The following is a 27,598-nucleotide window of genomic DNA, read 5'->3' on the forward strand; positions in this document are numbered from 1 at the left end:
GACTGAAGTGACTTAGCAGCAGCAGCAGCATACTGTTCTCCATGGTGGCTGTGCCAATTTACATTCCCAACAGTAGTGTAGGAGAGTTCTCTACTCCATACCCTCTCCAGCATTTATGGTTTGTAGATTTTTTGGTGATGGCCATTCTGACTGGGTGAGGTGATACCACTTTGTAATTTTGATTTACATTTTTCTAAGAAAGAGTTATGTTGAGCATCTTTTCATGTTGGCCATCTGTATGTCTTCTTTGGAGAAATGTCTGTTTAGGTCTTCCACCTATTTTTTGCTTGGGTTGTTTGTTTTTTTGATATTGAGTTGCATGAACTGCTTGTATATTTTGGAGATTAATCCTTTGTCAGTTAAATAAATCCTTGTAATTTTATGTCTAAAGTAAATTGGGAAGCACGCTTTTCATGTTTTCATAAAGTAATGAATAGTGTTCTCTGTGCAGACTCAGTAGTTACGGCCTGGGGGTTTAGTTGCTCCATGGCACATGTATCTTAGTTCCCTGACCAGGGATCAAACCCATGTCCCCTGCATTGTAAAGCAGATTCTTAACCATTGGACCACCAGGGAAGTACCCCAAATGAATTTTGATTCAGTCAATAATTATTCTTATGTCACTGTGAAGTCAAGTAATGTACTTTGAAGCACTGCTCCTTTCTTGAATAACTCTTTGATTTTCCTGGAGTTAATAATTGCATCCTTTAAAAATTTGCGTAGTTTCTTTTAACATTCCAATTATTATTTTTTCTCTTAAGCTTGAACAGTTATATAAAAGCTCTATGAATTTTTCCCCTAAATGCTCAGATAGTTTCTCTTTCCTAAACTCTTCCCAGAGCTACCCACCCCCAAACCATGATCTTCTCCCTCTGATCTAGTTAGGATGAACTTAACCTTGCTGATCATTCTCTCATCCTGTGAGGTCTTTTCACTCAGTTTCTATTTTGATGACTTTTTCTTGGATCTCATTTACTTTTTTAAATTTACTCTTTTATATGAAAGCACTTTTCCCTGTATCTTCTTGAAAGATGAAAAATGGGAGATTCATTTTTCCTTTTGTGCAAATCTGAAAATGTCTTTAGTCAGTCCTCATATTTCCTTGATAACTTGGCCAGTTATAGACTTCTAGCAGAAAAATAATTTCCCTCAGAATTTTAAGGCATTATCTTATTCTTTAGCCTTTTGAGAAATCTGGTGATTCTGAATCCTTGTTGTAAGTGCCTTTGACTCTGTGCATATACCACTGAAACTTTGGTATCCTTGTTGTTGTTCTGATATTGTGTGAAGTGGCTTAGTGTGTGTGTGTTTAAAACTCAGTTACTGGAGTGGGTTGCCATTTCTTTCTCTGGGGATCTTCCCCACCCCGGGATTGAACCCAGATCTCCCGCATTGCAGGTGGATTCTTTATCATCTGAGCCACCAGGGAAATCCATATGCATTCTATAGGCCTTTTCATTAAGGAGATTTGTGCTGAGAAAATCAATTTTATTATTTCTTTGGTAATATCTATGTAACTATTTCCTTTGTTTTTCTTTTTTTCAACTTTTTCTCACTGAATATTAGAGTTTTTGAATTGATCCTCTGGTTCTTTTGTTTTTATTATCTTATGTTCTATCTCTATCATTTGGTTTTACTTAATGGGAAACTTTGTCAATGTCTAAGCCATCTCTTGAATTATTAATGTTATTATATATTTAATTCAAAGTCTCTTCTTGCCTTCCCATTACTTGGGGTCATACTAGTCTATTCTTTGGTCCATATAACATCTAGTCTACCTCTTGTTCATAACTGTTTTTTGAGGGGAGAGTCTCTCTTAATTGTCTCTTTATCCTTTGGACCCTTTTTTTTTAGGATAAGAATGGAAGTGGTTTTCTGGTTTTCCTAAGGAAGTTTTTTGCAGCTCATTCTTACTTAAGAGTTAGACTTGATATAAAACTGCATGTGGATAGAGTTTAGTGGCTGGTAATTTTCCCTGTAAGTCACTGTTTTAGATCTTTTCTCTTGGAGTCTCCGTTTCTCAAAGAAGGACCCTGGAATGCCTTGCCTGTGAGCAACAGCACTATGCCTCGAGAGACCAAGGGTCAAGAATTCAATGTGCAGAATTCCCTGTTCGTCCTCCAGCATCCTCAGCTCTGTGGCTCCCACGTTTAACTTCTCTGTAGAATAAACCCCTAATCTACCCTCATAGCTCAGTTTGTAAAGAATCCACCTGCAATGTAGGAGACCCCAGTTTGAATCATGGGTCAGAAGATCTGCTGGTGAAGGGAAAGGCTACCCATTCCAATACTCTTGGGCTTCCCTTGTGGCTCAGCTGATAAAGAATCTGCCTGCCATGCAGGAGACCTGGTTCAATCCCTGAGTTGGAAAGATCCCCTGGAGCAGGGAAACGTTACCCACGCCAGTGTTTTGGCCTGGAGAATACCATGGACTGTATAGTCCATGGGGTTGCAGAGTCAGACAGGATTGAGCGATTTTTCACTCACTGCCTAAGGAGGAGTGGAGGAGTTGTAGCTTTCCTTGTTGCATCCAGGTGGTGAGCCACTCACTGGTCCTGCTGGTACAAGGGTGTCTTGCTTCACATTGGTCTTCTTTCCCTTCTTGAATCTTCCAAATCTATTTTATTTACTTTGATATTGTGGGTTGTAAAAGAAAATCGATCAGGGAGGGGAAATGAATACATATAGTCGCTCCACCATTTTTAACTGAAATTGATTATGGATTTTGATCATATATCTATTCACCTTCTATTCTATTTTCTTTTCTTTCTCTCGACTCTGAAATAACTTGAGGTATGTCTGATGTGTTTTTTAGTATCTTGGTAAACAGAATTTTTTTTGCAGGAAAAACAAGATAGGATCTTACTGAAATTCACTTAACGTGGTTATCCTCCTTCTCTCAGCTATGAATGATTTGTAAATGTAAGAGCACTGAACAATGCGCCTGTTCCATTCAAGTGTTTAATAGAGAAACCTACACCATAGATTGTATTTTCATGACCTATTTTATATTTCCTGAGGATCTGGGAAGGAAGAAAAAAGACAGGGGAAAAGAGGTTTAATATGACTTTAGAGTATTGTGTCAAGCACTGTTTTAGATTCATTCATCCATTATCACCTTTAATCTCACAACCACCCTGAGGTGTAGGTGTTGTTATTGCCACTTTATGATGAGACAACTGAGGACCAGCAAGGTTAAGCATCTAGCCCAAGGCTGTTCAACAGCTGACAGTTGAGGTTCAAGTGTAGGTCTGTGATTCTAATCTATATGTCTTTTTTATTATTCTATTTTCCACACCACAGTAGTAAAAACTATAGAACCCAACCTTAAATTTTAACATAAAGAATTTACTTTTATCTGATTAAGGTAATTTAAAAATTAGCTTAAAATCACTCAGAATTAATCCCTATAACACTCTCTCACAAGTTTTATTGCATATGACAAATAGACATAAATAGGTGCTGTGGATATTGTTCCTTTAATTTCAACTTTGACTTTTCCCTTATCAAAGCCTTCATAGAGCTCATTTTTTATTTCTCATTGAAGAGTTCTCAGTACATATTCCTTTTCAGACCCTTATAACCCTACTGGAAAGCAAACTTCCTGGCTTGACTTCTGTTAACTCCCACAGCTAGTGCAAAAACATTTGAAGAAACTTGAAATGGTAAATCCTGCTATTTTGTTAGCACTTGATTTTAGGAATTTTGTAAACGTTACCATAGTAAGTAATGCCTTGAAAATCAATATATTTCTAAAGGTATCAGTTGTTTTTCTGATTTCCTTAACTTTTTATGGCCCACCCACACTGAATAGTTTTCTGCTTTGTTCCATTCAGGAAAGCAGATGCTCATGGTTTTGAATGTAAGCTCCCAGGAGATAAAATAGGAGTGGGTTTGCATCATGGAATGTGCCATACCATCTAACAAAAGTAATGTCCCAGTTGTCATTTATATAAAAACATCAAGAAAAAGTAAATGCACAATAATGGCCCATAACAAATTGTTAAAATTAGACAAGATTTATATTAGCCTCATATTGACAATAACATTTTTTCCCTCAGTTCAGTCAGTTCAGTTACTCAGTAGCGTCTGTTTGTGACCCCATGTACTGCAGCACGCCAGGCCTCCCTGTCCATCACCAACTCCCAGAGTTTACTCAAACTCATGTCCATTGAATTGGTGATGCCATCCAACCATCTCATCCTCTGTTGTCCCCTTCTATTCCATTTGTCAATCTTTCCCAGCATCAGGGTCTTTTCCAATGAGTCAGTTCTTCACACCAGGTGGCCAAAGTATTGGAGTTTCAGCTTCAGCATCAATCCTTCCAGTGAATATCCAGTACTGATTTCCATTAGGATTGACAGGTTGGAACCCCTTGCAGTCCAATGACTCTCAAGAGTCAACACTACAGTTCAAAAGCATCCATTCTTCGGCTCTCAGCTTTCTTTATAGGACAACTGTCACATTCATACATGACTACTGGAAAAACTAGATGAACCTTTGTTGGCAAAGTAATGTCTGCTTTTTAATATGCTATCTAGGTTGGTCATAATTTTCTTCCAAGGAGTAAGTGTCTTTTAATTTCATGGCTGCAGTCACCACCTACAGTGATTTTGTAGCCCCCCCAAAATAAAGTCTCTCTTACTGTTCCCCATCTATTTGCCATGACATAATGGGACCAGATGCCATGATCTTAGTTTTCTGAATGTTGAGTTTTAAGCCAACTTTTTCACTCTTCTCTTTCACTTTCATCAAGAGGCTCTTGAGTTCGTCTTCGCTTTCTGCCATAAGGGTGGTGTCATCTGCATATCTGAGGTTATTGATATTTCTCCCGGCAATCTTGATTCCAGCTTGTGCTTCATCCAGCCCAGGGTTTCTCTTGTACTCTGCATATAAGTTAAATAAGCAGGGTGACAATATACAGCCTTGACATACTCTTTTCTCTAATTGGAAGCAGTGTGTGGTTCCATATCCAGTTCCAACTGTTGCTTCTTGACCTGCATACAGATTTCTCAAGAGGCAGGTCAGGTGACCAAAAGATGGTATTCCCATCTTTTGAAGAATTTTCCACAGTTTATTGTGATCCACACAGTCAAAGGCTTTGGCATAGTCAATAAAGCAGAAATAGGTGTCTTTCTGGAACTCTTACTTTTTTGATGTTCCAACGGATATTGGCAATTTGATCTCTGGTTCCTCTGCCTTTTCTAAATACAGCTTGAACATGTGGAAGTTCATAGTTCACATACTGTTGAAGCCTGGCTTGGGGAATTTTGAGCATTACTTTACTAGCATATGAGATGAGTGCAATTATGCACTAGTTTGAGCATTCTTTGGCATTGCCTTTCTTAAGGATAGGAATGAAAACTGACCATTTCCGGTCCTATGGCCATATAATTGTAAAGATTTGTGGTACTCAGAGAGTCAATAAAATCTCTGAACAGGAAGTCTTTGGATGAGTTCCACTTGCTAAGCAGGTTTTATAGGGGAGTCTGAAATGTGCACTACTCCTTTGTAATACACACAAACCATACTATTAGACAGAAAGTTAAAACAGTAAACTATAAATTTTAAATTAATAGCAGTTTTTCTAGACTATTTTTTGCTACAAATTGTGCTTACGTTTTGAATTAGAATTACATTTACTGTTGCTTCTAGCACAATAAACCTGAGTTCAGTAACTTATGTTTCTGGGTTTTTAATGACTTTTTGTCAAGTCTGAAAATGAAGCCAATTATTGAATATTTTAGTTATCATTTACTGGGATGATTTTTCATTCTGATTTTCTAATATTTGTGTGTAGAAAATAATGTATGATAAGTGAAAATTTCTGTATAAAGTAGTTGCTTGAGTTAAAGCAATTTTGCTTTGGGTTTTACATTAAAAAAATAATCAGAAACCTTTTCCATATTGTAGTAAATTATCTTTAGACATTACTTACGATTGAATTAGCCAAATGAATTATGCATGAGATAATCATGTTGCATTGATTAGCTTTGAACTGTAAATGTATTTTGTGTGTGTACATAAATATATACATATATACTCAAAAATAAAATTTTAGAACATGAAATAGAAATTAAAATGTTTTAATTTTATGGTGATATAAATGTAGTGAAAATTTATTGGATGTGTTTGTTATTAAGCCTATGTTTCTTTGTCCTTTAAGTTGAAACTCAAACATCTTTGCAAATAAACCTGACTTGAAATATTTTAGATATCTGAATTTACAAATTTTAAATATAATCAGATGCAGTACAACTGAATGAAATATTTCAGTAGTACATGTTTTAGAAACCAAATGCTGTCTTGGGTTGTTAAAGCTACATAGTCAAAGGGTGTCTGTGACAGGTTAAAAAGGAAATTTTCAGACTCCATTAAACTTTAAAACTCTAAGTATAATCTTTCAGGAAATACTGTGAATGGGGTCCCTGTTGATAGATATAGTATCTTACTCCTTACTGCACATATGCATCAAATTAAAGGAACAGTAGCAGTACTCTTTTACAGAGTTGACACTACATTTAATATGCATATTTTGACTTTTTTTTCTGTGTGCTTCTGTTTAAACACAGAGATACTCTACTATACTTTGGCTGTTTCTTGCTATGTTAATGTATTACTTCTCTAATAATTTAGGAGCTCTGTTTTAAATAGTATTCTACCATTGTAGGGAATGCTCTTAATTACAAAGTAGTTGTACAAAATTCATATCTAACATTTTTCTATGCATGCATGAGTGCTAAGTTGCTTCAGTTGTGTCCCACTCTGTGTGGCACTATAGACTGTAGCCCCTCCAGCTCCTCTGTCCATGGGATTCTCCAGGAAGGAATGGTGGAGTGCACTGCCATGCCCTCCACTAGGGGATCTTCCTGCCACAGGGATCCATATCTCTTGTGTCTCCTGCGTTGGCAGCAGGGTTGTTTTTTTTTTGCCTCTAGTGCCACCTGGGAAGCCCACAGTTTTTCTGTAGTGGGGCTTTTCTCTTAGGTGGATAGTTATCATTGGCTTCTTGAAATTTCAAAAACCATGCTGCTCCTGGGTTTAGGTTTGGCCTGTTTTTGTTGTTGTTGTTTGTTTGTTTATTTAGCTTCTCTATTCTTAAAAATCAGAAAGAAAAAAATGAAACATATACAGTGTTTTATTCAACAGGATATCTAATTTCTGGTCTGTTTGACCTGAAGCTCTATTATTTCCCTTTGTAATATGTCATTTCATAGACAAATCTTTTGTTTCATTAGTGTTACAAAGACATTTAACATGATCACCAAAATGTCATTCTAAAAAATTCAGTAGAAAAATAATGATCAAAAATATCTCATGAAAAAAATTTTAAATTTATCTTTGGTACACAAGTATATAACTCGCCTAGAGCCTCGCATTCCTAGAGCCTGGAATGTGAAGTCAAGTGGGCCTTAGAAAGCATCATTGCGAACAAAGCAAGTGGAAGTGATGAAATTCCAGTTGAGCTCTTTCAAATCCTGAAAAATGATGCTGTGAAAGTGCTACACTCAATATGCCAGCAAATCTGGAAAACTCAGCAGTGGCCACAGGACTGGAAAAGGTCCATTTTCATTCCAAACCAAAGAAAGGCGGTGACAAAGAATGCTCAAGCTACCACACAATTGCACTCATCTCACACGCTAGTAAAGTAATGCTCAAAATTCTCCGAACCACGCTTCAGCAATACATGAACCGTGAACTTCCAGATGTTCAAGCTGGTTTTAGAAAAGGCAGAGGAAAAAGAGATTAAATTGCCAACATCCGCTGGATTATTGAAAAAGCAAGAAAGTTCCAGAAAAACATCTATTTCTGCTTTATTGACTATGCCAAAGCCTTTGACTGTGTGGATCACAATAAACAGTGGAAAATTCTGAAAGAGATGGGAATATCAGACCACCTGACCTGCCTCTTGAGAAACCTGTATGCAGGTCAGGAAGCAACTGTTAGAACTGGACATGGAACAACAGACTGGTTCCAAACAGGAAAAGGAGTATGTCAGGGCTGTATATTGTCACCCTGCTTATTTAACTTCTATGCAGAGTACGTCATGAGAAACGCTGGGCTGGAAGAAGCACAAGCTGGAATCAAGATTTCTGGGAGAAATATCAATAACCTCAGATATGCAGATGACACCACCCTTATGGCAGAAAGTGAAGAGGAACTCTAAAGCCTCTTGATGAAAATGAAAGAGGAGAGTGAAAAAGTTGGCTTAAAGCTCAACATTCAGAAAACAAAGATCATGGCATCTGGTCCCATCACTTCATGGGAAATAGATGGGGAAATAGTGGAAACAGTGTCAGACTTTTTGGGGGGTTCCAAAATCACTTCAGTTGGTCACTGAAGCCATGAAATTAAAAGACACTTACTCCTTGGAAGGAAAGTTATGACCAACCTAGATAGCATATTGAAAATCAGAGATGTTACTTTGCCAACAAAGGTCCATCTAGTCAAGGCTATGGTTTTTCCAGTGGTCATGTATGGATGTGAGAGTTGGACTGTGAAGAAAGCTGAGCGCCGAATAATTGATGCTTTCAAACTGTGACGTTGGAGAAGACTCCTGAGAGTCCCTTGGACTGCAAGGAGATCCAACCAGTCCATCCTAAAGGAGACCAGTCCTGAGTGGTCTTTGGAAGGAATGATGCTAAAGCTGAAACTCCAGTACTTTGGCCACCTCATGTGAAGAGTTAACTCATTGGAAAAGACTCTGATGCTGGGAGGGTTTGGGGGTAGGAGGAAAAGGGGACAACAGAGGATGAGATGGCTGGATGGCATCACCGACTCGATGGACGTGAGTTTGAGTGAACTCCGGGAGTTGGTGATGGACAGGGAGGCCTGGCGTGCTGCAATTCATGGCATTGCAAATAGCTGGACATAACTGAGAGACTGAACTGAATAGAAGTATATGATAGTTTAGTTTTGTTTAGTACAAAACAAAGATAAATAATACATATTCCTACAGAGAAATCCACTGATACTTTTGGAGTTGCCACAAGGACTAAGAAAAACACAATGAATCCTCTCAAATTGTTTCAAGAAAGACTCTTCAAATACCCAATTATGTTTTAGCTACTATGATATGTTTGTGTTTAAATCTACATCACTCCGTTTTATTGCTTGTAAATTGATGCTTCTCATTCAGTTGCACTTGTCTTGATGGAAAGGATTTGGGGTTTGTAGTAAGAAGTTGTATTGAGTGATTGCATTTCTGTGAGTTTAGGTCTGCTAAAACAGACTCTGTTGAACCCCTTTGTCACTTGGTAGCAGATTTTTCTTGGTTGTCTGAAGAAATTAGCTAATATCTGCCATACCATAAGCAATCAGGTAGACATGACATCTAGTCATCCAGTTGTGAGCTTTTACTTTTGCAACTAATGAATGTGAACCTTACTATATATGAAACAAAGAGATGATGCAATATCTAGAAATAAAGTAAAAAATTGTTTTTTCATCAGATTGCCTAATGACTTAAGAATTAGTTTCAAAAAACAATCAGAAAAATCCAAAAAATTTGAAAAGCAAAGATAAATTGATTAATATAGCTTCCCTTGTGACTCAGATGTTAAAGAATCTGCCTGCAATGTGGGAGACCTGGGTTTGATTCCTGGATTGGGGATATCCCTCAGAGAAGGGAAAGGATACCTGCTCCAGTATTCTTGCCTGGAGAATGTCATAGACAGAGGAGCCTGACGAACTACAGTCCATGTGGTCGCAAAGAGTCAGACATGACTAAGTGACTAACACTTTCACTTTCAACTTATTTATATTCAGTTTTATATTTTCTTGTTAATCATTTTTGTATAACATCAATTTTTGTAAAGCTAAAGTGAAAGTATTTCTGATAGCTGAAAAACCAAATGGCATAACTTTAACCATCCCTGAAATGGTTTGTGAAAAAGTGTAATATTGAGTAAAATGTTTACAGTAGCACTGTCAAATTTTAATAATAGTTTAATATTTTCCGTATCAGCAATTGAAGAAGAGTGTTAAATTGTTACAAGATACTTCTAGTTATGATGAATTGACCATGAATGACTAACTCTGCTCACTTTAAAAATGGAGTCATCACCAAATTTACTGACTAAAGTCCATTTAGAAAACTGGAAATTATTTAGGCTATATATCAAATTAATTTAGAAATTTTAAATGAAAAACCAAGAATCTATATGAATGGATGAGTTTTTCTTTAAAATCTGTACTTTCACTGATTGTTTGCTTATCTTGATAGTCATTAAAAATATTTAATGTAGAACTTGCAGTTGATGTTAGTGCTCTTTACTAATATCAGGTATTTATAATAATGATTTTCTAATATTAAGAATCAAATGTTAGTTTTAATACTTATCCTTAGAGTTATTTAGCTAAAATTTACATAAGGAACATAGAAACAAAAATATATTCCTTCGTTCATAGAGAACACTATGCAGGAGCATTGAAATAAACATTTCTAGTCAAATTTCTAGTCTAGATACTTTTCTAAATGTATTTATAAATTGTATGTTAGTGACTCCATCTTGTCCGACTCTTTGCAACCCCATGGCCTGTAGTCCGCCAGGCTCCTTCTAGTCAAACTTAATTAAAATAATTAGTAATTAATTCTTACACTTAACCTTTGACTTCACTTGTTATTCAGTAGGCCAAACTTTACGTTCTTTTTTTTAATCTACTTCTTAGCTAAAATTGAGGGTGACCATTGCTATGTAAAATAAGCATTAAATTTAAAAGATATCATCTAAATCAACTCATGTACCACCAGTGAAATAGCTATTATTTTAGAAGACCTATGGTTCATGGGTCGCAAAGAGTCGGACACGACTGAGTGACTGAACTGAACTAATGGTTCATGGTACACAGGAATTACTTCTTCCTTTGAGATGAATAGTTCATAACACATTTAATTAGAAACAAGTGATTCTGGGTTCTTTCCATTTTTTGTGATTTCCTACAGTAGGTCTGTTCCCAGGAGCATTTATATTCTAGCAGGTAAATGAGGCATGCAGCAGGTAACTGAGTATTGAGGTATAAATGCTGTGTAAGAGCCTCGCCTAATCTAGTCTGGGCTCTGATAGCAGGAAAGGAGGGAGGGAAAGTAATTTAAAATTTAGCATTGAAAAATTTGTAGGGATGCAATGGGAGAAAGGTGTTAGGATCGGAGGAAATGACATGTACAAAGGGATGGGGATGAGCAAAGCATTTTCCAGGTAATGATATTCTTTACGTCATCTTCCCATTCTCTTTTACATTATGAGAAACATTTTCAAGGTTGTCCTTCATGTAATCAACCTTGTATTTTGCAGGATTCTTTATTAATTTTATTTTTACATTTTGCTATAGCCTTATAAGTTCTGTAGAGTTTTCTGAGTTTGGTCATTTCTCTTGTTTAAAAAACCCCTTTCTCCTCACCTCTGTGCCATGTCATGACACGTGCTCAGTTGTGTTCTGCTCTCCGTGACCCCGTGGGTTGCATGTAGCCTGCCAGGCTCCTCTGTGAAAGTTTGCAGGAATAATGGAGTGCGTTGCCATTTCCTCCTCCATTCCTTACCTTTACCCAGACATTTATATGAAATAGTTATTCTTTTACTAATATTACATATCAAAAATAGGGGTTGAATGAGATTTTAAACATTACCTAAAGTCACCCAGTTTGTTGTCAATAAAAGGCAACTTACACATGGCTAATGTACAGTGTAATAGTTACTTTTCAGGGCTATTTTTTTTTTCTAATTAGGATACAAACTAATTAACCCAGTATCAGTATGTTTCCCAGTACTTTCAGAGATGATAGAGACCTAGATCACCATTAAAATTTACAAAAGTGTAATGCACGCTTGAGCGTGCGCACACACACCCACACGCACACACACACTCCATGGTTTCCCATTTCCTAGAACTAGAACTAGATAAACTTCATTTCCTTATTTTATTTTGTCTTGCAATTTAAGTTTGTAGAATTAATCAACAAGTTTCTCACAAATTGTCTATTTATTCTTCTATAATATCCTTATATGTAAACAAACAGAGCAATAGTCCACATTTATAATATCAGAAAGAATCTTATTCTGTAATTATATACAACTTCACTTGAAAAACTGGATTTGTTCCAAAGTTATCATGTGAGAATGGACTTATTAATTCCAGCTGTCCATTTTGGGGTTGAATGTGCCATCCAGCCTGCACAATTCTGGATATTCCATTGCATTTTTAGGGCTTGCAAATTCTACATTTGTTTCAAATGCTCCGTTTTCCTTAGACAGGCACATGTCTTCACCTAATGTATAAGAAGTGTCAATTCAGGTTATTGTATTTAATGTCACTACTTCCTGTAGCTACTCCTCTACAGTATTTACGGAAAAATCTCAGGAGATTGTCAAAGGTGTCGAGGTGATATTTAAAGAAAAAAATTCTGAGAAGCATGCTGGAAATGAGTTATACAGTGTTAATATATCTTCAAGGAGATAAAATTGTACCAGGGACATAAAATAGAGAAAAGCAATGAAAAGAGTTACTGGGATCCTAGAGAAAAGAACGGCCAAGTTGAGTCTTTCTACCAAATAAGCTATTTTTTAGAATCTTTACAACTCAGAATGTATTGTGGTTTGAGAGAAGGAAAGTAATATTTGACTACTTATTTACACTGTGACTGCCTCATTCCAACTAAAGCATGACTCTTTGCATAACATATTCTCTTACTTAAATCCCCACATGAAATTCATCAGACATGACAAATAATATATCTATTCAGATCTTGGGGAAAGAGTTCTTTAAAAGTGTTATTGAAGCATAATTTACTTAGCAATTTTTTTATTTTATATTGTTTGTCTATCTTTCCTAGAGGACCTTGAATTTAATACCAGTGAATATATTTCATGGAGATATAAGCTGTTTTAATAAATTATTTTAGAGTTTAATAAAAACAAATTAGAACTGCTTGCACCCAGGATCAACATCAATTAATCAGCTGATATTTATTGTACCTACCAGTGGTGGGTCACCTGGGTGATCTAAAAGGTCCTTGACCTCTAGAACTTTGGGTAGATAAAGGATGAGACAAAAATAGAAAATGATGAAATGCTAAAAGCAGAGTGAGACAGAAGAGTTCAGAGAAGTGAATGATATATGTCCATGGAGTTGACTTTAAGCTTTAAAGATAAATACTATTTAGAAATGCCAGGGCAAATGAGTAGTCCAGGTTTAACCTGGAAATAATACCAATCAGGCATTGCTGTGAGTGAAGATGTCACCTTAAAGGGAAAGTAATCATATTATGCCTAATTAGAGCGAAGGTTGTGTGTTGAATAGAAACAGAATACGAGGTTGGAAAGGGATGTTGACTGAAATTTCATGGATCAAGAAAGCGAAGAAGAGTGTAAGTTTATTATTAAGGACAATAAGGATGCATTGTCAGTTCTTGAGCAGAGAAAAAAAGCAGTATGCTTAAAATTATGTTTAAGGATAGTCTTGGTTACAGACTACAATAACAAAGAAGAGAAAGAATCAAAGGAGACTTTGAGTTAGATGAGAAGCCAGTCTTCACTTCAGTAGTGAACTATAGTGTCACAGTTTACAGTCCATACAAAGATGTTGCTTATAGAGAAAATGTATTGCTCATTCTAAAGTAATATCTTTGGCTTAATGTCTCCTCTTGCGTTACATAGTTTCGTAAGTGAATTGGTCATTCTTATAAGAAATATCAACAATTTACTGCATGTTTACTGTGAGATTCTTGGGTTCTTGCCACTGATAAAAGAACTATGAGAATGCTGACCAACAGAGACACAAGGGCAATGTCTAGATAAGACACATCAAAAAAATATATAAGACCATCCACCTTTGTCCATCAACAAACCTACATCTTCAAGACTGAGTTTTTTTTTTTTTCAGTCTTGTCTTTTTTTTTTTTTAATTTTTATTTTTACTTTATTTTACTTTACAATACTCTATTGGTTTTTCCATACATTGACATGAATCCACCACGGGTGTACATGCGTTCCCAAACATGAACCCCCCTCCCACCTCCCTTCCCATAACATCTCTCTGGGTCATCCCCGTGCACCAGCCCCAAGTATGCTGTATCCTGCATCAGACATAGACTGGCGATTTGTTTCTTACATGATAGTATACATGTTTCAATGCCATTCTCCCAAATCATCCCACCCTCTCCCTCTCCCTCTGAGTCCAAGAGTCCGCTCTACACATCTGTGTCTCTTTTGCTGTCTCGCATACAGGGTCATCAAATATCACATCTTTCTGAGTGTTGGCCAAATATCCCATAAAGAAATGGCTATTTTTCATGATTGTCTTAATTTAATCATAAATTTTATTGTATTATTTTAATGGTTTTTTACTGTCTTTTTTATTCTGATCTTTATTGAGTAATATTATTTAAGATGTACTCTGACATTATCCATTTAATAGGTGATATGTGTCATCTGGATTATAAGCATTTTGAGGATAAATCAAAGGAAAGAGTTGTTTAATGAATCTATATTTATATGCTACTTTTAGTATATGGTAGAAACCTGATAATATTCACAGAAAGAGTAAAATAATAAATGTTTTCCAATCTTCCATAAGTATTGCTGCATTCATATCATGAATATTCACAAATGACTACTGTTTAAAAGGGACATTCAGGGAGAGTAATGAATGCTCTTTTGTTCAAAAGGTCACAATTGAAAAGTTAGAAAAAATAATACGAATCTGAGAAGAAAAACTCTTTGTGTGTCTGTGTGTGTGTGTGTTTTAAAATGCAGCTTAATATATTTTTAATTGAAGTATAGTTGATTTACAATGCTGTGTTTGTTCCAGGTGTAAAGCACAGTGATTCAGTTATACATACATGTATATCTATTATTTTTCAGATTCTTTTCCCTTATAGGTTAATACAGAATTTTGAGTATAGTTCTCTGTACTTTGCAGTAGGTCCTTGCTGGTAAAAGCATTCTTCTGTGTGTGAACATGTATGTATGCTCCCTGATAATATATGCCTGGTATTCAACAGTATGTGATTTTTTAAAGGTTAGTATACTTTATACTCGGAGAAGGCGATGGCACCCCACTCCAGTACTCCCGCCTGGAAAATCCCATGGATGGAGGAGCCTGGTAGGCTGCAGTCCATGAGGTCACGAAGAGTCGGACACGACTGAACGACTTCACTTTCACTTTTCACTTTCATGCATTGGAGAAGGAAATGGCAACCCACTCCAGTGTTCTTGCCTGGAGAATCCCAGGGACGGGGGAGCCTGGTGGGCTGCCGTCTCTGGGGTCGCACAGAGTCGGACACGACTGAAGTGACTTAGCAGCAGCAGCAGCAGCATACTTTATACTAAAGTATAAAATATGTTATATTCTTTGAAAAAATAAACGCTGAAGTCAAGAAGCAGGCAGGGAAGTGCCTAAGATAAACAGCTAGGAGAAGTACGTCATAAAGAAAGGTAGATCACGTTTGGGAACTCATGTACACCCGTGGTGGATTCATGTCAAAGTATGGCAAAACCAATACAGTATTGTAAAGTAAAATAAAGTAAAAATAAAAAATAAATAAAGAAAGGTAGATCTGAAAGAGAAGATCAATAGCAAGAAAGAATGAACACAATACAATTTATGAAGATCCATTAGCAATTCACACAGAATTAAATATGTTTTAAGTCACATGTAAGGGTGTAGGTGTTAAGGGAAAGAGAACATCTCAGATACGGTAATAAGTCTTAATAATCAAGGCAACAAGTTCAATTAATTGCCTATTCAAATAGGATATAGCATTGCAAATCTAATAAAGGTAAATTATCCTCAAACTATTCATTGTTTAATTTAAAATAGGCATTTATAGTCTATATTAGATATGCAGTCTTTGAACTCATACATAAAATGCATAATATATTATCTAATGTTCTCAGAACTCAGTATATGTTTCTAAATGAAACGATATGTGACCAGCTATCCCAGAAGAATGACAGGAGTTATCTGGAATCCATGTCTTCTTAGCTTAACTCTTCCCTGGTGCATATATGATGCTGAAAATTATCAACATCCTGAGAGTTTATGAAGGAAAATGGTAGGAGAAGCTAATATTCACTGAGAATGCACCATGTGTAACAGGACCAGACATTCCATATGCTTTATCTCATGTTTATCTTCATAATAAACCAGTAATATGGTGAAATTATCATCTTTATAATGAAGAAACCGAGGCTTGGACAAGGGGTGAAATATGCCTAACGTCACCCAGCTAGTAAGTGCAGAGCTGGTATTTAATGCCAGAGCTCCAGCTCTGCTCCTCTGCACTGACTTCACTCATAAAATGGTAACTGGTTGAAAACTGAAGCCAAATTATTTTTGACCTGTATCTTTACAGAGATTTTAGTTTTCTGCTAAATATTTTGGAGGGTTTGTGTTGGAATGATACCATTGCCAGATTGATTAAGAAAAAAAAAAACCTCAACTGAATCATACTTACAAAAAATAAATTTGGAGGATTTCCCTGGTGGTCCAGTGGTTAAGAATCTGCCTTCCAATGCAGCAGATGCAGGTTCAATCCCTGGTCGTGGGACTAAGATCAACCTGCTATGAAACAACTAAGCCCTCTTGCCGTAACTGGAGAGTTGTGTGCTGCAACTAGAGTCTGTGTACTGCAATAAAGAACCCAATGCTGCCAAATAAATTAATGTATTGAAAAAAGATTTTCTGCTTTCTCATTGAGAGGATTTTTTTTTTTTTTTTTAACATTCGAAGCATAGTTTGCACTGTGGCAAGACATATAGGGTTAAAAATAGATTAGGCCATGACCATACAAAATTGAAAGCAAGTTTTTTATTAGAATATGTGTGGTAACAGGAGTTAGTTGCAGATAGTCTTTAACCTTAAAGGAGCTAAAGCATTTATGTGCCAGAAGAGTGCTTGGTGTATGGTAGATAAGCAATACTTTTTATAAAATACATGGTTACCTTATGATACCAACATTGATTTATGGTCTAGGGCAGACTGGCAAATTTTAAATTCTCTCCTTAGAAATATCAAAGTATAATTTGATGAAAATATCAAAGTAATGATGTTTTGATTGTTTCATTTCCTGCTTCTTATAGATAAATCAGTCAAGGTAAAATGAATCAAGTGCATTCATATTTATCTTCCAGTGCTCAGCTTCCTGTGGTAAAGGTTTAAAATACCGTGAGGTGCTTTGCATTGACCAATTCCACAGGAAATTAGAAGAAAAATATTGCAGTCATCTACAGAAACCTCGAACACATAAAGCTTGTAGATCTGTCCGATGCCCTTCATGGAAAGCCAACAGATGGAAGGAGGTATGTAAGGTGTTTTATGGTTATATACGTATGTTTGCATTTAAAAAGAAAATCTTAATTCATTCTGCATGCTTTCAATAACCTTGAAACTTTTATGCCACTAAATGTATTTTATTCTATTACACATTTTTTTTCACACTATGCTCTGAAATGATATTATACAGTGTTAATACATTTGCTAAGTTCATAGTTTAATAACAAATTAGTCTTGATTATTTTGGAGGCTATAAACTTTACAAGAAATTCTGTTACGGAATACTAGGGAGGCTACCAATGATTATAACATTATTCCAGGTGGTCTAACAGTAAAATACAAATGTTGAGGTATTTAGTAACTGCCTTGTTACCACACTGAAGTCTTGGATTTGAGCTAAGGTCTATGGGGTCGCACAGAGTCGGACACGACTGAAGTGACTTAGCAGCAGCAGCAACTTGGAAAAGGGACTGGTAAGTTCCACATGGATTGTAATTGAAGATGGTTTAAAAGTTAGGGACATGACAGAACCAGGGAGCCTGGCTGGTCTAAGGCCAGAGTGGACAGACTTGGAAAGACTCAGCAAAAACAAAGCTTATACTGAGAAGAGAACAGGGCTAAGAAGTCAGGTTATAGAAGGCTGATGGATACTTGCTTTGGCACACTCAGAGAGGTAAACTCCAAATCTAAACTTGGAAAGGCATATATTTGAATGTGGTTGTTCAGCAAAGACCAGCGTGGGTAATAGTAAAGAGGAGAAAAACATAAATGAGGCCAGAAATGTTAACCAGAATAATTTCCTGAGGCTTGATGTCAGTGGGGCTAAGCTTTCTCAAAGCTACCTGGCTGCTTGCTGCTGTATCTCAGGGTATGTATCCGTCTCTTAAAAGAGCTAGTCCTGCCATGGGAAAAAGAAACCCATCTTCTGCTGATGAAACTTCCTTGTCTTTGTCTGATGTAGGAGCTACATTAAGAAGATAGGGGCTCAGACAGGAGCTGAAAGTGGGCTTCCCCTGGGCCCCTAAATTTTATCCTTCACTCCTTGAGATTGGAGCTTCCCAGGTGGTGCTACTGGAAAAGAATCCACCTGTCAATGCAGGAGACTCAAGAGACATGGGTTCAATCCCTGAGTTGGGAAGATTGCCCTGGAGGAGGGCATGGCAACCCACTCCAGTATTCTTACCTGGAAAATCCAAGGATAGAGGAGTCTGGTGGGCTACAGTCCATGGGGTTGCAAAGAATCGGACACGACTGAAGTGACTGAACACGCACACACAGTAAATGAAATTATTTTTCATGATTTAGCAGAGACCATGATTTTAAAGATTTCACATTAATCTGTTCTATTTAGTGAATGCCACTACTACCCACTAAGTTGTTCAAGAAAGAAACACTGGGTCTATCCTGTTTCCCTTGACCCCACAGTTAGTTATTCCCTGCTGCTGCTGCTGCTAAGTCGCTTCAGTCATGTCCGACCCTGTGCGACCCCATAGATGGCAGCCCACCCGGCTCCCCCGTCCCTGGGATTCTCCAGGCAAGAAGACTGGAGGGGGTTGCCATTTCCTTCTGCAATGCATGAAAGTGAAAAGTGAAAGTGAAGTTGCTCAGTCATGTCCGACTCTTAGCGACCCCATGGACTGCAGCCCACCAGACTCCTCCGTCCATGGGATTTTCTAGCCCTAGCTTCTCTCAATTCTTCCATCAGAGTCACTCTTGAGTCTCCATGGCAATCACCCCAGTCCAGTTCATCATCATCTGTTTCTAGGTGACCTCATAACATGTATTTTTGCCATTATTTACTTACATATGGTATGAGCTCTGGAAGAAGTCTTAATTCTTCTATGACTTAGTTTAAAGTCTTGGTGAGTGCGTGCTCAGTTGTGTCCGACTCCTTGCAACCCCATGGACTGTAGCCCGCTAGGCTCCTCTGTCCATGGGTGTTTTCAGGCAAAATTACTGGCCTGGGCTGCCATTTCCTCCTCCTGGGGATCTTCCCAATCCAGGGATTGAGCCTGTGTCTCCTGTGTTTCCTGCATTGGCAGGCAGATTCTTTACCACTTATCTAACCATGCCTATTTCTTCAGCATTATCACAGGCCTCGAAATCTTAGATACAATGGATATCTTGTTCACTAAGTGCCCAGCTTAGTACGGAGCTACATACTTCTTACTTTGAATTCTATAATTCAGTTGCAAAAAAAAAAATAAAATAAAAAGGACCTGCCATCTGTTAATTTATACATTTGTCATGTTGTGGTTTTGCTTAAAGTAGGGGTAGGCTTTATTTTTTCTGGACCAAGATGTGGCAGGTAATGACAAAGCAGCTTTCCACTGGAGAAGTAAACATTCCAAAGGCCCTGCACCCAGCACATGGCAGAAACCTTTCAATTCTGACGTCAGGTGGGAGATGCTGGGGGATGGGAGTGGGAGAGACTCCCCTTTTGGCCACCAGTAGCCCTGGTGATCCCCAGGACCCTTTCAGTGCCTTGCAGCGGCTGTGGTTGCTATTCATGAGGGACTCTTCCTGACCCTTGACCTCCAGTCCCACAATAGTAAATCAATCACTGGTGCTAACAACTTGGTGTTGGCTTGCCACCAAGTCTGAAATTATATAAGATTCACTAAAGGAACATATTCCAGGGGTTTGTAAGATACAGATATGAATATGTAAAGACTATAGAAAACACAGATGCTTTTGTACAGTCGACCTTCTTCTCTTTGAATTGGTTTTCCTTGTCATAGAAATTAGCTTCATACACCCACACAGAACCCAAAACTCTGCCAGAAACAAATGACCACTTGTGAAGTCGTTGGTTTTTGATTTATTCTATAAAAATTACCCACGTGGAGTTAACGATCGCAGGCTGTCGCTGCACTACATATAATAATATATTTAGCAGAAGCGTAATTTCAGAGGTAGTTAAGAGATAATCACTGGTTGCTGCTTTGTTCTGGCTGCATAAATTGTAACATTGCTTTAATAGCACTCACTAGAAAATAATTTCGTTTTATTACTATTTTACATTATACCTTTAATGGAAAGATTTGTTTGGCAAATTGTGACCACAGAGGTGCTCAATGAGTTTTGAAGTTAACACTTCTGAGTTGGTATTTGATATCATTTTTTTAATGAAGATTTAGTAATGCATTTTAATGACTGCAACCAAACAGGAACAAACATAACTGCATAGAGTTCTTTGTCTCCTGGGTCCAGATGTATGCCATTAGATGTAACAGAAATACTAGAATCATTTAAAAAGGAAAAAAAAAAAAAGAGCTCATCCTTTCCTTTCTGGAACCAGACATTTTTTATTTATGTTTTCACCTAATTTTACCCATTTGAGACTACCAGCTTTACTTATAAATTCAAGTTTTTAAGGCTAGACTGGTGTTAGATTCCTCATGTCTCATGCTTAGTTCAGTGCCATCCAAACGTAGTTTACATGCTCAGAAAAGAGTTGTTCAGAATTCTCCCCTCCCACTAACCAGTAGATCTATGAGATTTTTGGAACGTGCCCCCTTTCCCAAACCCTCTGATCTGGAAAAAACTTTTTTGGAAACTATCTGCTAAATGCTGGCATGTTTAAGTGATTTGGTATTTCTGTAATTCCATATTTTATATATTTCCAACATACACACACATGCATATATGTATATAGTCATACTTGAAAAATTCCCACTGTATACATATATATCTTTTATAATCTACAAAGATAGTGAACCTTAAGCTCCCATGGGGCCCTTATCTCTATACCCAGGTCGAGTGTTTCTTCTGGCAAGACAGCTTGGAACCCAAGGTGAAGGAGGATGTCTCTTTGCTCTGGGAATGGGTGAATATGCTTCTCAATCTTTTCTAGCTAGTGCCAGCAATTCTGTTTTTGCATTTGTATGCTGCCTGTGAAATCTCTTCCTTTATCATCTTTCTTGATACTTAAGACAGTCTGTCTTTGAGTGGGCTGAGATGACTAATACTCTTTGGTTTGAGACGTGTGTGGAGAAATTTTTCAAGGCAGGGATAATTGTATCTCTGTAACAAAAGTGAAAAAATGGGACTAGGAAGGAAGCAGCAAGGGTCAGTGACCTCCTAACACTGTGTGAGAGACTTCTGTATTCCTCACAGTTGTAGGGATTATTCATTATGTATATGAGGAAACAAGGCTTAAATGGTTTAAGTAGCTTGTGCAGGTCACTGGCAGGAAGTGATAGGGAGAGGGGTGAGCATTTGAATACTGGTCTGAGTTTTCCCTACTGTAATTGCTGCCATAATTATTTTTATCATTTTACATTAGCTTGCCTTTATATTTTCTTAGCAACATCTTTTGCTCCTCTTACAAAGCACCTAAAGTCAACAATTGCAGAATGTCACTGGGCTACACATAATGTATTCAAGAGAAATGTAATTTCTATGTTGTGTTGAGTTCATTACAGGCTTATTTATATATAAAAAAAGTCTGTAGCATCAATTTAAGGTATACATGGTTGTCACACATCATAGGTAAATAATTGAAGGTTCTATTGATCATGTATTAAATCACTAGCAACATATTAGATTACAGTAATAGATGAAGTGTTCATATCTTTGCAGTAATAAATTCTGCTCAGATTTTTGGAATAGTACCTATTCTGAGACCCACCCTAAAAGAAAAGGCTTGGCAAATTTGCAAATCCCCAGAGAAGCACAATTGAATTGTAACTATTCTGTATAAGTTTCATTGTATTCTGTTGCAAGCAGGAAAAGCCCTGATTATTATGGCTTGAACTCAAAGACATTTATTCTTTACATAATAAAATCAGAAAGTCACTAGATTTAAGTTAGATTCAGGAGTTCTACAATGGCAAGGGTGCTGGATTGTCATTTCTGTAGTACTGTTGATCAACTGCTAAAGGTCGTAAAATAGCTGCCACAGTTCCAGGCCTCACATCTTTATACTTTCTCACATGGAAGTCAGTATGTATTTGTTCTATGTTGGTAGGGAGGACAGATTCTAAACAGTGGGTAAAAGATTAAGGAAGAATATTTCAGGTCAATATAGGAGAGAATTTGCTAACTTTAGAGTCAGCCAAACCAAAACCAGAATGCTTTTAGGATATAGTGAATGTATGAAGCTATGGAAGTCTGGATGGATTTGATGTTCATTCATTCACTACTGCTGTGAAATAGATTTCAGTGTTGAAGAGAAATTAGAATTAGATATTTCTGGAGTCTTTTTTAACTCAAAATCCTCTACTGCTGCTCCAGTACTGATTCACTTGAAATAAAATATAGTTACAAATAACTGATTATAATAAAATCAAAATCTTATTCCATTAAAAAGAAATTATAAATAATGCATCAGGGAAGGAGCTTACTATTACATTTTAAATGATTGTTTATTAAATGACAGAGTGAATTAGCATTAATGAACCCATTTTGGCAAAGCATGTTTAACATTTCTTCATCTCTGTTCTGTAGTAGCTAATGTGGCTATTGTACCTGTGGATTGGCTAAAATTTATCTTCTATACTTCCACTGTCCAGGCTTGTGTTGGATGGACAGTTGTAGTGTATTTATGCATAAAATAAGAAATTTGGCAGACTTTTCCTATCTGAATTAAATTATACAGTGGTGGTGAGTTAGTGCCTTAAATCAATTATTTGTGTCATACATGTAATAATGGCCTCAAATTGCCTTCATATGAGTTACTTGGATTTTTAAATAAAGACTACATTTAACATGCTTATAAATGTGTGGCTCTATAAAGCTGTTGAATAAGGGTGCCTATTTTGGAGTTAGGGGTGTACCTTGGGAGGTCATTCTAATAGTAATACATTGCTGGACTTATGAGTGAGTTATCATATCTTCACACCATTTACAACTGGAAGAGGAGCTGATGGGAAAAGGCCATAAATTCTCCTTTGGAAATGTTGGATTTGAGGTGCCTTTGACAAATCTACGTAGAAAACATATGAAAATCTTGTCAATATATAAAAAAGTGTAAAAAGTAGAGTTAGTTGTTCAGCTGTGTCCAACTCTTTGCATTCCCGTGGACTGTAGCCCTCCAGGCTCCTCTGTCAATTGAATTCTCCAGGCACGAATTATGGAGTGGGTTGCTATTCCAACTGGAGAGAACAGATTTAGAAATTATTGGTATATAGAAAAAATTGCTCAGAGAGACTTCAGAAGGTATAAAGAGAAGCAAGTTATAAATCTTGGGAAACACTAACATTTAAAGGCTAAACAAAGAAAATGGAGTCAATTAAGGACTCCAAGAGAAAAGTACCTGGAACCAGAGAGGATTGAAGCCAGAATGGCTCAACAGAACATGGTTAGTGGTGCTTAATGTGTCGGTGAGGTTAACTAAGAAAAGACATGAAAAGTTTTTGTTGGACTTGGCAGTCAGGGTTATTGATGATGCTAAGCTAAGAAATATTTCATTTAAGCAATGGATTCTCTTCTCTGTTCAAATCTGAAATATATCAGTTTACTCTTTTATATTCTTCTCTCTTAAAAAAAGAAAAGAAAAGAAAAGCAAGCAGTAGTCCAATAGTCCAGTTTTTTCATTTTTTTGTTTGTTGGTTTGTTTCCTTTGAGGATGAGCTCCACAATAGTAGTTACTCGTGGCCTCAGTGGAGTCTTCTAAACCTGTGCTATGGTCAGTCAGGATCAATCGGCAACTTGGATTCTTGAATAACAGAATATTATATTTGTCTGACAAAAGTTTTTATTAAGCTGTCTTTTGTGAATTTCTTTTTCAGGAATTTTTTTTTTCAGGTTTAGAGGTAGAAAGTTTTCTAAATATAGTTTGTATTTCTGTAATTATTGCTGGAAAATGTTTGCAGGAGTCTTATTTTATAGGCTAAACATTTTCACCAGAGGTTCAAATAAGCAAAACCACATCCCAACATCTTTGCCTGCTTAATTTTGTACCCTGGACAAAATACACAAAATAATATGTGATTATTATCTGCATACAAAGGAGCCATGTCTTTTTTTTTTTTTTTAACATTCAACAAGTTGGCAAAATTCAACTGCAAAAGCATTAATTGAGGGTTAGTATAAGTAACTTACAGGCTTCCCAGGTGGTGCCAGTGGTAAAGAACCAGCCTGTCAAGGCAGGAGACATAAGAAACACATAAGAGTTCGATCCCTGGGTCGGGAAGTTCCCCTGGAGGAGGGCCTGGAGAATCCCAGGGACAGATGAGTCTGGTGGGCTATTGTCCATGGGATCATGAAGACTCAGACACAATTAAAGTGACTTAGCATGCATGTATAAGTAAGCTATGTAGATATGCAGAATATTCTTTGTAAGTTAAAAAATAATATAAAAATTCTCTTTTGAGTCCGTGGTTGCTATTTACAGACACAACACAAAAAACTAAATTTAAAGGGGCCTCTAGAGTAAAACTGCTATAAGAATCTGTTAGAGAAATTTGAATCTATCAAGTGAACTAAGTTTTTTAGCATTTGGGGCTTTAAAAGTTTTTTTAAGTTCATGATGAAACTATATTCTGCAGATAAATATTTACTGTTAGGAAAGAGAGATCAGTGACTCTGGGAATCTTGTATAAATAAAGACCTTAATGAAAAACCTGAATTTTTATCCTTACACTATCACAGTTGGGAACAATGATAAGGCCCCACATAACACTCAATATGACCTCCAATCCCTTCTGGAATAACAAAGAGTATAAAAACCAAGCTCACAAATTAAATAAATACCCTTAGACAGTGTCCATACTTTATTACTGTTGGCATCACAGCTCTTGGTTGTGGTCAGGCTCTGTTGTTTTACGGCTTGGCCTTGTGGAGCTGAAAAAGCCCTGAGAGGCTGCCAAGTCCTTCTCCGTTCCCTGGAGGCAGCACGAGGAGAGTCTGGAAAGGAGTGAGCTTAAATCTGCCTCACCAGTGACTCCAGTCAGCAGCTCAGGCAAAGACTTAACATCTTTGAGTCTCAGGACCTCAGTCTTGGTACTACCTTTGAATATCTACTGTCAGGAATAAATGTGTGGAACGAGTTTATGAAATTTTACAAACAATGCAAAATCTTCTTTTTGCAGATAAGGCAAATGAGACCTGGAGAGGTTAAGGCAAGGTTGCCTAGGTAAACTGTAAGTTGACGCAGTTTCCTCAAACACCTCTCTATTGAAATATAGTCATGAGTCAACAAATATTAGGACACCCATGCTACAGTACCTACTGTAGGTATAAAGATGAATAGAACCCAAACTTGGAAATTATTGTTGCTTTGAGGGAAATTATGCATACAGTGTAAGGATTTAAATAATCTTCAAAAGCAATGTAATAGTAGAATAGTTTGATTGAATGTTGTGGCAAATTTTGTAGATATTAAGCATGTTTAAGTCAGAAGAGAATTACCAATTCGGATGGAGTATCAGGTCATAGTTTCTATATGACTTGAATAAATATTGCAAAATAAAGAACATCTATTTGTGTATTTGAATAGCTGTTCCAGACCAGACGATGTTAAAAATACATCCTGCATGTATTTTCTTATTCGTGATATAATATCAGGCTATGTTAAAAGAAACAAGAAAATAGGTCATGACTCTATTTTGTGATTTTTACATAATTTTATATTTGTTAGTTGATTATGAAGAAGGCAATGGCACCCTACTCCAGTACTCTTGCCTGGAAAATCCCATGGACGGAGGAGCGTGGTAGGCTGCAGTCCATGCGGTCGCTAAGAGTCAGGCACGACTGAGCAACTTCACTTTCACTTTTCACTTTCATGAATTGGAGAAGGAAATGGCAACCCGCTCCAGTGTTCTTGCCTGGAAAATCCCAGGGACGGGGAGCCTGGTGGGCTGCCGTCTATGGGGTCGCACAAAGTCGGACACTGAAGCGACTTAGCAGCAGCAGCAGCAGCAGCAGTTGATTATTCAAATCGTTTGGGCTTCACAGTGCTCTGTGACCTGCGGCTCCGGAGTTCAGCAGAGGGATGTGTACTGCAGACTCAGAGGAGTTGGTCGGGTGGCGGAAGAAAAGTGTGATCCATCCACGCGGCCTTATTTTCAGAGAGAGTGTTGGCATCGGGACTGCATACAGTACCACTGGGCGGCAGGAGAGTGGTTGGATGTGAGTATTGTCAAGTAAACTTTCACACAGCCGTTCAGTGAGAGAGTGTTCTTCATTTCATCATTGTGTTTCTAGTGCTCAGTATCGTGTAAGAAAAGAGAGACATATCGGCAAGTGAAGTGCATGGATGCACAAAACATTCAAGTGAGTGAGAGTTTCTGTGACCTCGCGACCAGACCCCTCGCGGTGAAAAAGTGCAGAAACTCTCCCTGCAAGTATATCGTGGTAACAGGAGACTCGTCCCAGGTAAGGCAAAGAAAGGAAGTTGAGGACTTTCACTCTTAGAAAGTAAAATTGAGTCTCAAATTTGATACAGTTGAAACTGGGTCTGAATTTGAACATGGGAGCAGGTAATAGTGTGTATATTAACCTAAGGAATAAAAGCACTGGGAGATTAGATGGTGCAAATACAGGAATAGTGACATGCATGTTAAATTCTGGTGCATTTCTGAAGTGTCAAGTGGTGATAACTGTGAAACCAACTACCAGGAACAGTTTGGCATCTGGACCTGCATAGCTGGCTGCTTAAAAAAATTTTTTTCTTCCAGTTTTATTTAGGTATAACTGACCCACAGCACTGTACAAGTTTAAGGTGTATATATGAAGTATATACTTTATTTATTTATTTATGGAAACTTAGATTGCTATCATATCTTGGATGTTGTAATTAATGGTGCTATGAATATTGGGGTGCATATATATTTTTGAGTTAGTGTTTTCATTTTTTCAGAAAAATATCCAGAATTGGAATTGCTGAATCATATGGTAATTCTACTTACAATTTTTTGAGGAAACTCGATAATATTTTCCACAGTGAATGTACCAATTTATATCTCCACCAGAAGTGCATGGGGGTTACCTTTTTTCCACATCCTTGCCAACACTTGTTTTTTTAAAATCTTTTTGATTATAGCCATTCTGACAAGTATGAGGTGATATCATGGTTTTGATTTGAATTTCCTTGATGATTAAAAATGCTGAACATTTTTTCATGTGTCTGTTGGCCATCTGTATGTCTTCCTTGGAAAAGTGTCTATTCAGAGTCTCTGCCCATGTTTTAGCTGGACTGTTTGCTTTTATTTATTTATTTTTATGATACTGAGTTGTGTAAGCTTATTTATTTTCTTATCAGGTACACTTTTGCAAATATATTGTCCCATTCAGTAGGGTGCCTTTTCATGTTTTTGATAGTTTCCTTAGCTATGTAAAAGATTTTTAATGTGCTGAGGACCCATTTGTTTGCTTTTGCTTTT

The 27,598-nt window shown here is 37.1% G+C and overlaps 1 protein-coding gene across 1 annotated transcript in view; it reads left to right on the plus strand.

Annotated features, from left to right (window-relative positions):
* ADAMTS20 (ADAM metallopeptidase with thrombospondin type 1 motif 20) overlaps window positions 1-27,598 on the plus strand; it is a 200,556-nt gene that overhangs the window by 129,437 nt on the left and 43,521 nt on the right. The window contains exons 29-31 of the mRNA XM_052640352.1: window positions 17,129-17,296; window positions 26,172-26,345; window positions 26,421-26,591. Coding sequence (XP_052496312.1) covers window positions 17,129-17,296; window positions 26,172-26,345; window positions 26,421-26,591 — 513 coding nt within the window. The remainder of the gene's footprint in view (window positions 1-17,128; window positions 17,297-26,171; window positions 26,346-26,420; window positions 26,592-27,598) is intronic.

This window comes from Budorcas taxicolor, chromosome 5, assembly GCF_023091745.1.
Source record: "Budorcas taxicolor isolate Tak-1 chromosome 5, Takin1.1, whole genome shotgun sequence".
Lineage (NCBI taxonomy): Eukaryota > Metazoa > Chordata > Mammalia > Artiodactyla > Bovidae > Budorcas > Budorcas taxicolor.